General features: G+C 40.4%; 1 protein-coding gene across 1 annotated transcript; it reads left to right on the top strand.

The window, feature by feature from the left end:
• Window positions 1-206: 206 nt before the first annotated feature.
• Window positions 207-1,784, top strand: LOC147329711 (uncharacterized). The gene has a single exon (XM_086290866.1). It carries the CDS (start codon window positions 222-224, stop codon window positions 1,782-1,784), a length of 1,563 nt encoding a protein of 520 aa, XP_086146992.1. The 5' UTR covers window positions 207-221.
• The last annotated feature ends 12,390 nt before the right edge of the window (window positions 1,785-14,174 follow it).

Raw genomic sequence — 14,174 nt, 5'->3', positions numbered from 1 at the left:
TTGCCGACCTGCTGTTTGCGAACCATTGGCAGTTTTACGTGGACAGTCCCCACACCCACGCTCTGGCAACGTTCCGTCACCCAGTAAGTGGCTTGATAGTCATCGGTGGGCTCGGCCACCCCAACTATACCAAGGCCCTCGAATCCCGTGCGCAGGACTACTACGTACACATGCGGGACCTTGCAAACAAGGCCATGTGCAAGTATCCCTTACGCATCGAGATGGTGCAAGCGCTGGACGCCGCGGACCTCTCATGCCTGATCGAACCTATTCTCGCTGTTCATTTCTTCTCCCTTCGTCATTTGAAATGGTTTTTAAACGAACTCCCAATGGTGATACCCTTCAAATGGGACGAGGGAGACTGTAGTGTCCAGGAGATACTCTGTACATGTCTCACCTACATGGCCGACGAGCTCTGGACTCTGGGAAATGAGCACTCGGGAAAAGGTGGGTTCATCCCATCGTGGAGAGCCTTTCAGCTCGAGCTCGCGCTGGAAGAAGCTTTTTACGGCCACCCTTTGTCCAATGTGGACAATGTCTACTCCTCAGCAATGGGCACTAGCTCACGTCATGAGTTCAGTGCCACTCATATCAGGGGGTTCATGGCGCTTGGCTCTGCCACAGCGCCAACAAGTGAGGACACACCTCCACCTGTGTTACACTGGACAAAGGATGCTCTCCAGACCCATCGAATCCACAGGCTGTTCTCTCTTACATGTAACATGGAGGCTGAGCCTTCTGTAGTTGGCCCTTCACTTGTAGTCCTTCTCCTCCAGGATCTTTTCGGGAGAAACGAAGAGATCCCCATCTCTGCGCTCCAGGGAGATAAGTGCCCTGACATTCTCAAGGGACACGTTAACCTGTCAACATTAGTAGGCAACCTTGCAACCAGGGACACATTTCCAACTCCCTTTACATTCTCCAGGGCCAGGATCCTCATTCAAGAGGCAGGGAAAGATGTGTACGAATGCCTGATGGCTGGTTTCCTGCAGCTGAAGCTTAGGTGGTTCCCCGAAATCAAATATCGTGATGTCAGAGGCACGACCACGGCCTCATGGAACTTTCAGCACTTCATTGAAGTACACAATGATCACCATGAGCCTTCAATGGAAGCACGGGCGTCAGCCATGGTTGGAGACATTGCAGTGGAAATGGAGCGCCGTTCGATGTGTTATGGCCGCAAGTTGGAAAGATACCAGGAACATGGCATGCCGTGGTTGGCTGACGTTTTGAAAAGGATCCCAGGAACAGTCCCTGTACAGACCCAGAAGAACATCTTGATTCTGGCCAGTTCAATCGGAATGTTGATGAATGGTGATTATGTGTCATTTGAGAATATAAAGGACCTGCTCATCGAGAAGAATATCAGCCAATCCGAGCTGCAGAAATACAAGATCCTGTCAACTTCTCCATGCGAAAGAACATCTGGATTTACATTTTACAAGCTCCACTATGACATCCCCTACAAGATGTTGCACCGTCCATTCCTTCCAGACCAGAAAATGCCTCCAACAGTCCAGCTGGATATGGAGGAACTGAAAGCTCCTCTATTGCTAGAGGACGAAGTACCAGAGTCTGTGGTCACAAGAGCTGTGTACATGCCAGCCAACGTGAGGAGGGATTGGACTCCAGAGGAGACAGGGTTTGTCAACCCGGACTCTGCAGTCCCAGTTCTTGACGGGTACCGCAGTTATGTCCAACAATGTAAGGCCGCTGCTATGGCTGCTCGATCATACCAGGCATACGTCCAGAAGAGGAGGGAAATTTTGTTCAGAAATTTATAAGTAAACGTTCATTGTGTTCTGATTCCAGATGTGACTTCACTTATAAGTTACATTCCAACCAGATCATGCTACACGTTATGTTATAGGTTCGATGCCACTTGACAGAAGTGTGATTTAAGTTATATTTCATTTCAGGTGAAAAAAGTGCTGTACTACAGCATGTGTGTTCCATGAAGAAGTTACCTTCCAACCAAAGTGTTCAAAAAAAGAGAAATCCATAAAGAGATATAAGGAAAGGAGGAGATGTGTAAAATACTTCAAAAATATATATTTCAAATAAAAAAAAACCCAAATAAAATGGGGGCAAAAGCCAGGAGAGAATTGCATTGTGCGTCTGTCACTCTCTGTGGTGTGTTTGAGTCTCTGATTTTTAAATGCACAGCAAGTGTCTCTCTCTCTCTCTCTGTCACACACAAACATACACACACACACTGAGCGGGTCACAGATAAGGGAAAAATAACAGAAATGAGGAGAGGTTTCAGTGTCAGGAGAGGGCCTGTGATGCTGGGAGATTTTGTGACAGTGCATGGTTTACCTGCGGGTGCTGAGTACTCCCTAAAGGTCCCAGGAGGAGGAGATGAGGAGGCAGCGGGCGGCTGGCTTTGGGCTGGGCCTCAGGAAAGTGATTTGTCTGTGTGGTGCCGTGTGTGCCCTGTGAAGCTTAGATGGCTGCTGCTGACGCTCTGTGTTTCCTGTCATCTCCTCGTCCACACATATGCCTTCAAGACACAGCCTACAAGTGGAGACCAAGACATCATCGGTTGCCACAAATAATACAATCTCCTTCTGCGTCTGACATTCTCTTTGGTTTGTTTGAGTGTTTGGTTTTTAAATACACAGCAAGTGGCTCTCTCTCTCTCTCTCTTTCTCTGTCTGTCATACACACACACACACACACACACACACACAAACAGTTAAGAGGTCAAGATTAGTCAGAAATATATATCTAATTGGTTGGTGATTGATTATTTATTGTCAGATGTGAACTCAATTCAGTTTTGCTTAGTGCCATATAGTGCCAAATTCCACCAACAGTTTCTTCGAGCTGCTTGGAAAGGTAACGACCCTTACAATAATATCACGAAAACAGAACAAAATGACTATGGCCCTTGTGAGCAAATTCTAAGGTGACAATCGCAATGAAAACCTCCCTATTAACAGGAAGAAACCACTACCAGGCTCACAGAGGGGCTGCCATGTGCTGTGACCGGCTGGGAATCTGTCTGCATATCAATTCAATTTAATAAAACCTTACTGATACCAAAGGTTAACCCCGAAGGAAATTGGTTTAAGGGTGCCGACCTTTTGCCAGCGCCAGCTTACCCTTCCGAACATACATATATTACACAAACATCACATAGGGAAGACAGTTCAGAGAGGCATAACAATGGAAAATCCACAACACGAGGAAAGACGAGGAGAAAAAAGAACTCCCCCAAGACTGAGCTCACACAGGGAGATCAGTTTGAGAACAGATAGAAACACCTCAGTACATGAATCATCACATCTCACAACATAGAAGACATAAGCTTCGAAGGTGTTTGGCGGGGGTGGGAGATGGGGATGGGGGGGGGGGGGATCTGTGTCAGTGTGAATGTGACTGTGTCCTGCCGAGTGAAAGTGTCCCTTCACTTTGTTCGGTAAAAGTCAACTATCTTCGGTCGACGCACATGGTCTTGAATGAGGAGAGAGATACAATAAATGGTCTTGTTATCAAAGGAGAATTGTTATTCCTGTCAGCTTTTGCCTCAAGCATCCAGTCGGTGCCAAGGGGGCCGCATGAGGTGAAGATGGTAGTTGTTTTGGTTAGTGCGAACAAACTGCTTCCAATTTACAGTAGGTCTAATGTCCGTCACTGGTGACCAGGTCTCTAAATTCCTGTTGTTCTTCTCCAAAATCTTAACCATGTAGCAGAGCCATGAGCTTTTCCAAGATCTTGTCCATGTTGTGTCAAAAAAAACCACAGTCTGAGTACTCACAGCCCTGCCCATCGTCTATCATGTCGGCCAGCCTTGTGGGATTTTGAACAGCTGTAGCCGCTTCTTGTTTTTCTTTAAGCCAGGTCCGAGCCAGCTCCAACCAGGAGTTTGTCAGTCTTGTTAAGGGAGCAGTTGATCAAATCCATAATTCTTCTTTAGGTTTATAGAGAACAAGTCTGGTAGACTCTCTCATTATTAAAGAATAAGACAGACCATACAAAAGATATGAGAAGCCAAACAGGAAAGATAAGGGAGAAGGAGAAATTGCAACGACCTCCGTCAAAAGCCAAGAGATTCAAAGTGTTGTATTCATAATACTATTTCCTTTGTAGTATTGTCTTTTCTATTTCTATTTTAAATGTCATTGTTTTCCTGTCACGCTTAGTGTGGTTCTTTCTACCTAGTTTCCCCTAATCTCCACCTACTTTCTGCTAATCACAACATCACACTGATCAGATGGCGATGCCTTTCACCCTGGTTTATCTCTGACATCAGCACCAACTATTCTGTTGTTCTTATAATTTTTTTCTACATTGCAACATAACTTTGTATGTCCAATAGCCAGATAAGAAATTAATCTAACTATAAATTGTTATCTACAAATTATATTAAGCTGTTACGTTCACGCGGTTGTTAATTTTTATTTACATGTAGTTAGTGTACTGCTGCCAATGAGTTCATAACCACGTCTGTTTGAAGGTATTTTATTGGAGTATCTAACAGCAAGAATTTTGAGAATCAAAGATCATGGGTGCAGTTCCCCCCTCCAGGGGCAAGGGTACCTAGACCCGGTTCGTAGAGTACGCTTGGGGAGTGTGATTGTGTGTACAGCGTCTCTTTATGTCTGTCTCCACGTTGGTTGAATGTGGAGTAAGTGCATATGAGAGCGTGAGGGTGGGAATGGATGTTTGTATCTGTGTGTGCCTGTATGTCTGTGTCTATATGTCAGGTTGGGTATCAGACGGCACCTCTCTGGGGACATCTCAGGCCCTCCAAGGTTTGGAGGCCTATCTCCCCCCACCACCACTTCCCATGCCAGTGGCGGACTCCCTCAGACATCGGTGCGTTGGTGGTTCTTTGTGTCTGGGGATGGGCGTCCAGGTACACACCGGCTCACTCCTTGGCGGCCGCTTATCGGGGCCTGGAGCCTGGGGCTCGCTCGGGCCACTTCGGAGGTGGGGTGCCCCCGGCCTCTCGGCCTGGGGCTCGGTCACTCAGCCACAGCTGGCTGCCGGCGGAGCTCACAGGCGCGTCACTGCAACTCCCCCTGGCTTCTGCTCTGCGGCTGCTGAGTGAGCCCTCATCCGGGACTCTCCTCAGCTCTTTCTCGGACAGTGGCGCGGCTGCCCCTCTGTTGATCTTCCATGGTCTCTTGTGTTCTGGGGGCCTCTGGAGGTCTGGAGTTTTGATCTCCTCCATACCTGCTTCATGCCCTGGAGGACGGGGCTGTGGCCCCCCCACACCCTCAGCAGATCATTACATGAAGGAACCTTTTAAAAAAACAAGCGCGTCCATGCTCACAGGTGTACACACGGGTGCTCACACACACAAACTACACCCTTTTTGGCTCCTACCTCAAAGCACACTGTGTTCTGTTGATCTTATGTGCTGCACAATAATGTTTAATATTTAGTATTTACTGTCATATTCCCATATATCATTGTGATGTTGTTTATTCTATTACTCTTGTTCTCTTCTGCTTGTTTTCCTTTTTCTTTCTCAACAGGTGATCCAGGTGATCGATAGATGCATTTTCTTTTTTTTTTTCTGCCCATTCTGTTGGTTTTTGTTTTTTGCCCTTCTCCCCCGTCCCTCTTCTCAGCTGTTTCTCTTTCCCTCTTTCTTTCTCCCCTTCTTTCCCCCAGTCAAGTCTGTCCCGTATTCAGCAAGTGAAAATAAAATAAACAATAAAAGGTGAATCAAATGGATCATTATGGCAAGGCTGGGATGGTCAATTTGGTAAAGTAAATCCGTTGGGCATCTTTCTTTGCCTTTAGACAATAATTCTGATGTCAAAAGAGCCAAACGGGACAGGCAAAAAAAAAAAAAGAAAAAAAAAAAGAGAATCAAAGATCATTTTAACAAGCAGTGATTTCAAAAGAGTTAAACATTGCACTAACACAATTCCTAAAAGCTGTTAAGATATTAATTTAATTATATTTAGTTTATTTTTAATTGCAGAAAAGATTCCAAACGAGTCGTCTTCCGTTCCAAGTACTGGTACCATCAACTGTGTTGGTAAATTAGATCGTGTGATTGGGTGAAGAATCTGATTTGTCATGAACTTTGGGGGGAGGAGCAATAACATCAAAGTGTGGTGAGAGTACAGCAGAGAGCAGATTTTTTTTCAAGGTAAGTGCAATCCTAACCACTAATTCTTTCATTTTGTTATGATCCTAATTGGAAACATGCACCAAACATCTGAACTACATTTAATGTTTTTGTTTATATTTCATGTATTTTTAAAAATAATTTCTCTTTCAACACAGTATTGCAAGTCCTTAGTCAAGTGGGCTCCTCACAAGAAGAGGAAAATGGATAGAAGAGGGAGTACTCCAATTCCTGAGGACCCTGTGAAAAGCAATAAACCACCACTGGTGGAAAAAGATGAAACTAGGAAGCTGGAGATTTCTGAAGCCATTAAAGAGCCTCAGTCCAGCAATGATGGTGTGCCAGTGAATGTAAGTTAACAGAGTAACACAGCCAACAACAAGTGAAATATCAGATGAAATGAGTTACTGCAACAAATACTAAGAATCTCCTCTCTTCATTTGTCTTTGCAGGCAGACGGTGTTGCTGATGGGAAAGGAAAATGACTGCCAATAAAGACACACAAACATAGCTACACACACACAAGCATGCATGCACCTGCACACATATGTTCATATACAACAATGTTCAGATAAAGTTCACTAAAGTTCTTGTTGTTCAACTGCAAAATCCTGTGTTTTCTTTCTCACACTGATGGAGGATGGGAAAAGTCCACAGTCATGGTATTCAAAAAGAATATAATGCAAAGATTTGCAGCTGAATGTAAGAATCAGCATTGTAATGTAATCCTTATATAATAATATTGTATACCTACTGACTATCTGAAGCACTATAGATAAAAAGTCCCATTTTAACTGTAGATTCAAAAAATCCTTTATTCAAAAAATTTGTTTTATTCTTTTCTTTGTAATTCCAGATTAAAGTTATAGTACACTAACAAGATTCCTAAAGGATGATAACCAAATGCAATTCATTAGGTTTGTTGAATTAATTACACAAAATTCCTAAGAAGTCATCCCTCATTCCAAGTTACACTGTCCTGCAATGTGTTGTAGAAATGCATTGTCTGATTTGCTAATCAAGAGTGATGTCACCAGAAGTCCCGAGAGGTGTGATTTAGTAAACGGTAAGTCTAATCACAATTCCTTCTATCCAAATGACTAATTCTATTTTTTTAAAATCCTCATCCCTAAAGGTTCCAATTTTAGAATACAAATCAATAATAATTCTTTCAATTCCAGTTTTTTCACTCTAATTCATAGATCTTCCACTTATTGAATAGAAATTACTAATCCTTCCAAGATACTACCGGTAATTCATATTTCCTCTGTGTGCAGCTTATCTTTTGAAATTGGGTCTTTTGTTCCTTCTTATTCCTCCTGTGAGAATGTCAGGTATGTGCCAGTGTGTTAGATCTACACCTCTTTGATTTCTCAGATTGAGTGGTCTCAACTGATGCTCCTGAAATGTCATTTGTAATTCCTGCAGTGGAAATGCAGATGCAATGCGTTGCTCCCAATATAGCACCCTTTGGTCAAATCCAGAGCCACCAGGCTGAACATCCTGTAGCAGAATCTTGCAGGCAAGAGCAATTTCTCTTATACCCTTATATTTTACACATTATAATAAATCAAATGATGTTTACATTTTCTTTGTATAAACTGATAACTTTCAGATGCAGATGTGGACGTTTGGACAAACTGTTCATGTGGATAATCCTCATTGCTGTTTTTGCGATCATTGGACTCTACATGATCATTTTGCTACTGCTTTATTACAACAACAACTTTTCATGAGTTCATTCACAAACCACTGAGGAAAGACAATAAAAGTGTTGTTGTTCAATGTCAAAATACGTAGTCTTCATTCTCACACTGGGGATGTACTGGTTATGGACAAATTAAGTGTGTGATCATGTATGAGTTGTATAGTTTTAATGTTTTATTTGGGAACAGAATGGTGTGTATATGTAAGTTTGGTGATGGAGTTTTTATTATGAATGAATGATGAATTTTTATGATTATGTCTATTTTTTAAGCTTAAGGTTAACAGATGGAAATTAGCCCTTGGCTATAATCTGGTATGTTTACATTCATGTACTTTTTTTTTACATTTATGTTCATTAACATGCACTGTCCTAAATAAATACTTAATAAATAAATAAATAATAAATGTCAAAGGTTGTCTAACATCAAGATTTATGGTGGTTCAAACTGCAGACAAGAAAAGAAAACTACAGGTGAATCCAAATGTGATGCTCATTGTTGTTCCCAAGACTAAGCAAAAAATGCAATGTAATATATTTGTACTAATCTTTAGCTGTTAGACTACTAAATGCTGACAGGGGTCGTTTGGATTCATATTTATGATCATTAATTTTTATAGGTTGTGTGAATGAGCAGACAAAAATGGCCCTTTTTGGGATTAATAAAGTTATGTGAGATTAGTTAAAAAGAAAAAAAATGGGCATTTGTGCAACATTTTATTTAATATTACAGAGTCAAAGTTTATTGATTTCTTTTACAAGGTATAATTTCAAATAAAATGATTCCTAATGGTAGCTGTGCAAATCTTGTTATTAAGTTAGTTGTATTAGTTACACATAAAATTCCTAATGGGTATTCCTATTTTCCAAGATCCTATAAAAGACAGCAGAATTCAGTGTTCTTATTCGCTGAACGGTTGTTGTATAACAGCAAACTTTAGAGGAGTGGCAGTGGAAACAGGCTTGAATTAGGAGTCCATGTTGTTACCTTTTAGGAGAAGATGGAGAAGATGGATTTATTTGAAGGTTCTCCAATCAGGGTTAGTAGATCAAGCTGGAACCAGGGAGGTTGTTGCAGCTCTTCAGGGGTCTCAGTTTCAGAGCAATGACGTTCCATCCACTGTAAATTCATGGAGCACAGGAACACAACAAATCATTAATAAAAAATAAAAAAATGAATAAAAAGATTGCAAAAGGCACTTAGAATCGCCACCATAAATTTGTCTTTGCAGCCGAGGAGTTCTAATTATGGGAAAGAAAAATAAATGCTAGACAAGACATACAAACATGACCACCACACACACACACACACACAGAGAGAGAGAGACACTCACACAAAAGATCAAAAGCTATGGCGACAGCAGCAAGGAAAACCTCCCTTTTAACAGGAAGAAATCTCCAGCACTACCAGGCTCATGGAGGGGCTGCCATATGCTGTGACCGGCTGGGATTCTGTCTGCATATCAGAGATACAAAGTGTTGTATTCATAATACTATTTCCTTTGTAGTATTGTCTTTTCTATTTCTATTTTACTTGTCATTGTTTTTCTCTCACACTTAGTGTGGTTTATTCCACCTACTTTCTGCTAATCTCCACATCACACTGATCAGATGGCGATGCCTTTCACCCTGGTTTATCTCTGACATCAGCACCAACTATTCTGTTGTTCTTATAATTTTTTCCTACATTGCAACATAACTTTGTATGTCCAATACCCAGATAAGAAATTAATCTAACTATAAATTGTTATCTACAAATTATATTAAGCTGTTACGTTCCTGCGGTTGTTAATTTTTATTTACATGTAGTTAGTGTACTGCTGTCAATAAGTTCATAACCACGTCTGTTTGAAGTTATTTTATTGGAGTATCTACCAGCAAGGATTTGGAAAATCAAAGATCATTTTAACAAGCTGTGATTTCAAAAGAGTTAAACATTGCACTAACACAATTCCTAAAAGCTGTTAATATATTAATTTAATTATATTTAGTTTATTTTTAATTGCATAAAAGATTCCAAACGAGTCGTCTTCCATTCCAAGTAGGGGAGACCGGGGATAGTTGTAACATTTTTGACATTTCTGTCTGTAAATTGAAGCTCTTTTAAGGTAGTGGATTCAAAATGTAATGCAAAGTATTTACATGTCTCTGCTATTAAATAGTGCAGCTATTTTCTCTGCAGCACAATTACCCATTGCATGGTATGGCCTCAAACACGAAGAGTGAAATGTTACAATTAACCCCATAGTCTGGGTTAGTTGTAACATATCCTGGGGGAAAATGTAACACAATGAAATAAGGGTACTAACAAAATATTAACATGTAATCTTTGTTTATTCAATACATGAATGCACTTACATCCATTTATGTAGCTGTGTGTGTGTGTGTGACAGAATGCAGAAATCTAGCTTTTGAATATATTCCAACCCCCCCAAAAAAGACAAATTATGGAATTTTCTGCAACTGAATATTTCATTCATTTTGGTTGGTCTTCCTTGAGTTTGGCCTCATTGGCTCAGTGGGCATCTTGCACCAATTTTGAACATAACAATGAAGCTGAAAAAATGTAGTTGTTCACCAGCATCGCAATTCCATTACTTTTTATCATGGCTTACCTTGGTGTGGTTTGCAAAGTGCTTCAGAAAGATGAGGAAATCTGTTCCTTGCACCCATCCTGATTTATTTCCACAACCAGTACTTCCTACTGGTCTGACACAGTGGTCTGCATAATGTATGTGTGGGAACACAAACAGTGGGGGAATTGTGTTGCCAATGGCATTAACCGCATATACAAATCCGACCAGTGAACCTCTCTCTGCTGATATCATTGCCCCAACTTGTTTAATATAAGTTAAAGTAAAAGTGTGGTAAGTTGTAACATCTGCATTATTGTTACAACTAACCCAGACTGTTGCTGTTACAACTGACCCAGACTCCTATAGCCATGAACTAGCTAACATTACAGCCAACGGCTAAAACACTAGCACTAAATAGAACAGAATATATCCCCATAGACATACAAATAACATAATTTAGGTTTGATGAGTTTAACTGCAAAGCAGATAATGCTATTAGAAATTGAAATAAAGTAGAAAAACTTACTTTTTGGCATACAAATTGCTTTTTTTCGTGTTAAATTGTCTGTGTTTGACGAAATGTGCTGATTTTTCACATGTGATAGCAGAACTGAGTTGGGCATGCACAGGATGAGTCACATCATTTGAAACTTAGCCCTGATTGGAGAAATTGGAAGTGTTACAACTGACCCACGTTACAACTATCCCCGGTCTCCCCTACTGGTACCATCAACTATGTTGGTAAATTAGATCATGTGATTGGCTGAAGGATCTGATTCGTCATGAACTTTGGGGGGAGGAGCAATAACGTCAGCGTGTGATGTAGGGCTGGGCAAAACGATTATTTTCCTAATCAATGAATATAGCGATTAATTTTTCGATGCATCGATTAATCTAACGATTCATTTTTCAATCCAATTCTATTTCGATTCGATTCACGATTTTTTTCCCCATTATTTGACTTGTATAGCAATTTCACATTTATTAATTTATGTATATAAATGAAAAACACAAATTTATTCATTTGAAGACCTTTTAATAAAAAAAAAATTGCAAAATAAAGTTGTAGAGGTCGTACAATCAATACAATAGAGATAGCATTTAACAAGAAATGAAATGTGCAAACATATAAAATTAAGGAAAAGTTAACAAAACATTTCAAATAAATAGCAACAATGGTGTCTTTAAACAAACAAAATGTAACATTCACTTTGCTTTCTGCCAAAAAGTGCTCTTCATTCACAAAACAAAATCCACAATAACATTGTACTACAATCTTCTGTTTTTAACAAAAAATTAAATGTTTTGCAAAACAAACAAAGGAAATCATAGCAAAAAAATTAATAATATACAAACAGCAGCAATGGCGTCTTTGAACAAATAATGAAATGACAAGTTACCCCTAAGTAGGACTCTGTGACCAGACTTGTCCAAGCATCAGTGGTAAGGGAGATTTTGGATGTGGCTTGTTTTAGTTCATTCCTTAGTTTCTCCACTGAAGTTTCATACTTTCTCTCCATCATGCTTGTAAAATGACGCCTAGACGGCAGAGTGTAACCTGGTTGGAAAGTGGTCAGCATTTCTTTGAATCCCTCACCCACAGCAAGTGGTCTCTTGTCTTTTAAAATCATAGCTAAGACGCTCTCAGTAAGTACAGCCACCTCCTGGGGGGTGCATGGTGTACTTCTTCTCTGACAGTAGTCCTCCAGACTTTTCTGTTTATTCCTGAAATCATAAATCACACACAGCACACAGATGAATTCGAATAATTACAAAATAATTATATGGAAAGCATAATATCAAAATAATTTGATAAGGATCTGGTTGAGCTAGATAGATAGATACACACACACTGTTATGCCATGTGCTTTCATAGCATAACAGTAAGAGGTTAATAATAATCCCCAATGTTGAACATATGATATGCAGTAATCATGATGGCTGGAAAAGATAACGTTTAAACAGCCATAGCTGATGGCACCTTTACTGGTGCACTGCTTTCTAGTCATTAGATGGCATAACTTTGACCTATAAGATCAAGCTGGAGAAGCATTATGTATAAAAACAGCGTTCAAATAGGATGAAACACATTAAATTTGACAAATCAAGAGTTCATTGTCATTTTGCTTTTGCAAGCACTTTAACAATGTTGTAACATTGTCCACGACGGCTACGTTTAGCAGGTGGTGCATTATCCTTGTTAATATTTCTCCTGCGGCCAATTCGCTGTCTAACATTTTTGCCTTTCGCCGATTCTGATAATCAGCCTGCGTGCATTCCGACTCATTTTGCCAGCATGGGCCACATACAAAAAAACAATAACAACAGCAGCTGCTATATGTTACTGCTCAGCAGCTTAAATGAGTTTTGCATTTACGGAGGTTGGGTGTTTATCTGTGTCTATGAGTGAGTGTACGTCTACGTGGGGGGGGGGGGGGGGGGTCTGGATGAATTAACGGGTAAAAACTAGCGTTAGTAAAAAAGTTGAAAACTTACGGTGGTTTGTCCTTTGCAGAAGCTGCTCCTGGATGCCGTCGTTTGAGGTGCTGGTGCATAGCCGTCGTGCTTTTATGATAGGCCATTTCCACCTCACAAAGCCGGCAAACGACTGAATCACTTCCTTTTCTGTTAAAATATCCCCATACTGTAGAACTGCGTGTTCGGGTGGAGTGATTTAAGTTGACTGCAACTTCCTCACTCATGATTCCGCTACTCGCTGCCGCCATGTCTTTTTTTGAAAGTGACGACGCATCGACGCAGATTTTTTTACGTCGACGTATTTTTTGCGTCGACGTAATCGATTACGTCGACGCGTTGTCCCAGCCCTAGTGTGATGAGAGTACAGCAGACTGGCAAAGATTTGTTTCAAGGTAAGTGCAATCCTAACCACTAATTCTTTCCTTTTGTTATGATCCTAATCCTTAGTCCTTCCAATGATACAATGCAAATAGCTAAACTTCCATAATTTTCATCCCTGTCCCTGGACATTCCAGCTATGTAATATACATCACTAATGCTTCCAACATTGTGCTGATGTCCTCTGTATGCAGTGTGTCTTTGGAAACATGCCACGCTATGTGCACCAAACATCTGAACTGCATTTAATGTTTTTGTTTATATTTTATGTATTTTTAAAAATAATTTCTCTTTCAACACAGTATTGCAAGTCCTTAGTCAAGTGGGCTCCTCACAAGAAGAGGAAAATGGATAGAAGAGTGTGATGGCATCAGCCACACATGGGTAAATCAGTCCATTTGTTCACTTTATTAGTTTGTTTTGCAGTTTTCTTCATTAATATAATTCATTAATCATTTGGTTAAACCTAACATTGGTATTATGAGGCACGCACATAGTAACATTGTGTGGTTTTTCTTAAATGTTTTGTTATAGTAATTATGTTTCTCTTTCTTTGAGTTACCTGGGTTTGGGCGGTGGCTGTTTCCTGTCTGGGCAAAAGGCGTGGCTGAGGACTCTGGGAACAAAATGCCTGCTCAGCAGGACCAACCATGGGCTTACCAGGAGGAGGGGTGTTTTAGGTTTAGTTCGGTTATTCTGTGCTTAGTTAATATTAGTGTGCGTTTTTGTTTCCCCCCTATTGTGTGTAAATGGTTTGGCCAAATCATTATAAAAGCTACCCTCATGTGTCTTTGTAATTAGGTCAGTTTGTCAGTTAAGTTGTGTCTCACTTTGTTTTGTTTAAGTTTCTGGAAATTACTTTTCGTAGAGTTATATTTAGTTGACCTCTTTTATGGGCCTGCAAAGTATGTTTTTGAATTTTGTTAATTTTGGACTTTTTGA

The sequence above is a fragment of the Aulonocara sp. 'chitande type north' Nkhata Bay genome, linkage group LG5, assembly GCF_057382095.1.
Source record: "Aulonocara sp. 'chitande type north' Nkhata Bay isolate Kocher_YH1m ecotype deep benthic linkage group LG5, A_spYH_male_GT1.1, whole genome shotgun sequence".
NCBI lineage: Eukaryota > Metazoa > Chordata > Actinopteri > Cichliformes > Cichlidae > Aulonocara > Aulonocara sp. 'chitande type north' Nkhata Bay.
The sequence above is the reverse complement of the archived record's forward strand: the minus strand, read 5'-3'. Positions and strand labels throughout refer to the sequence as shown.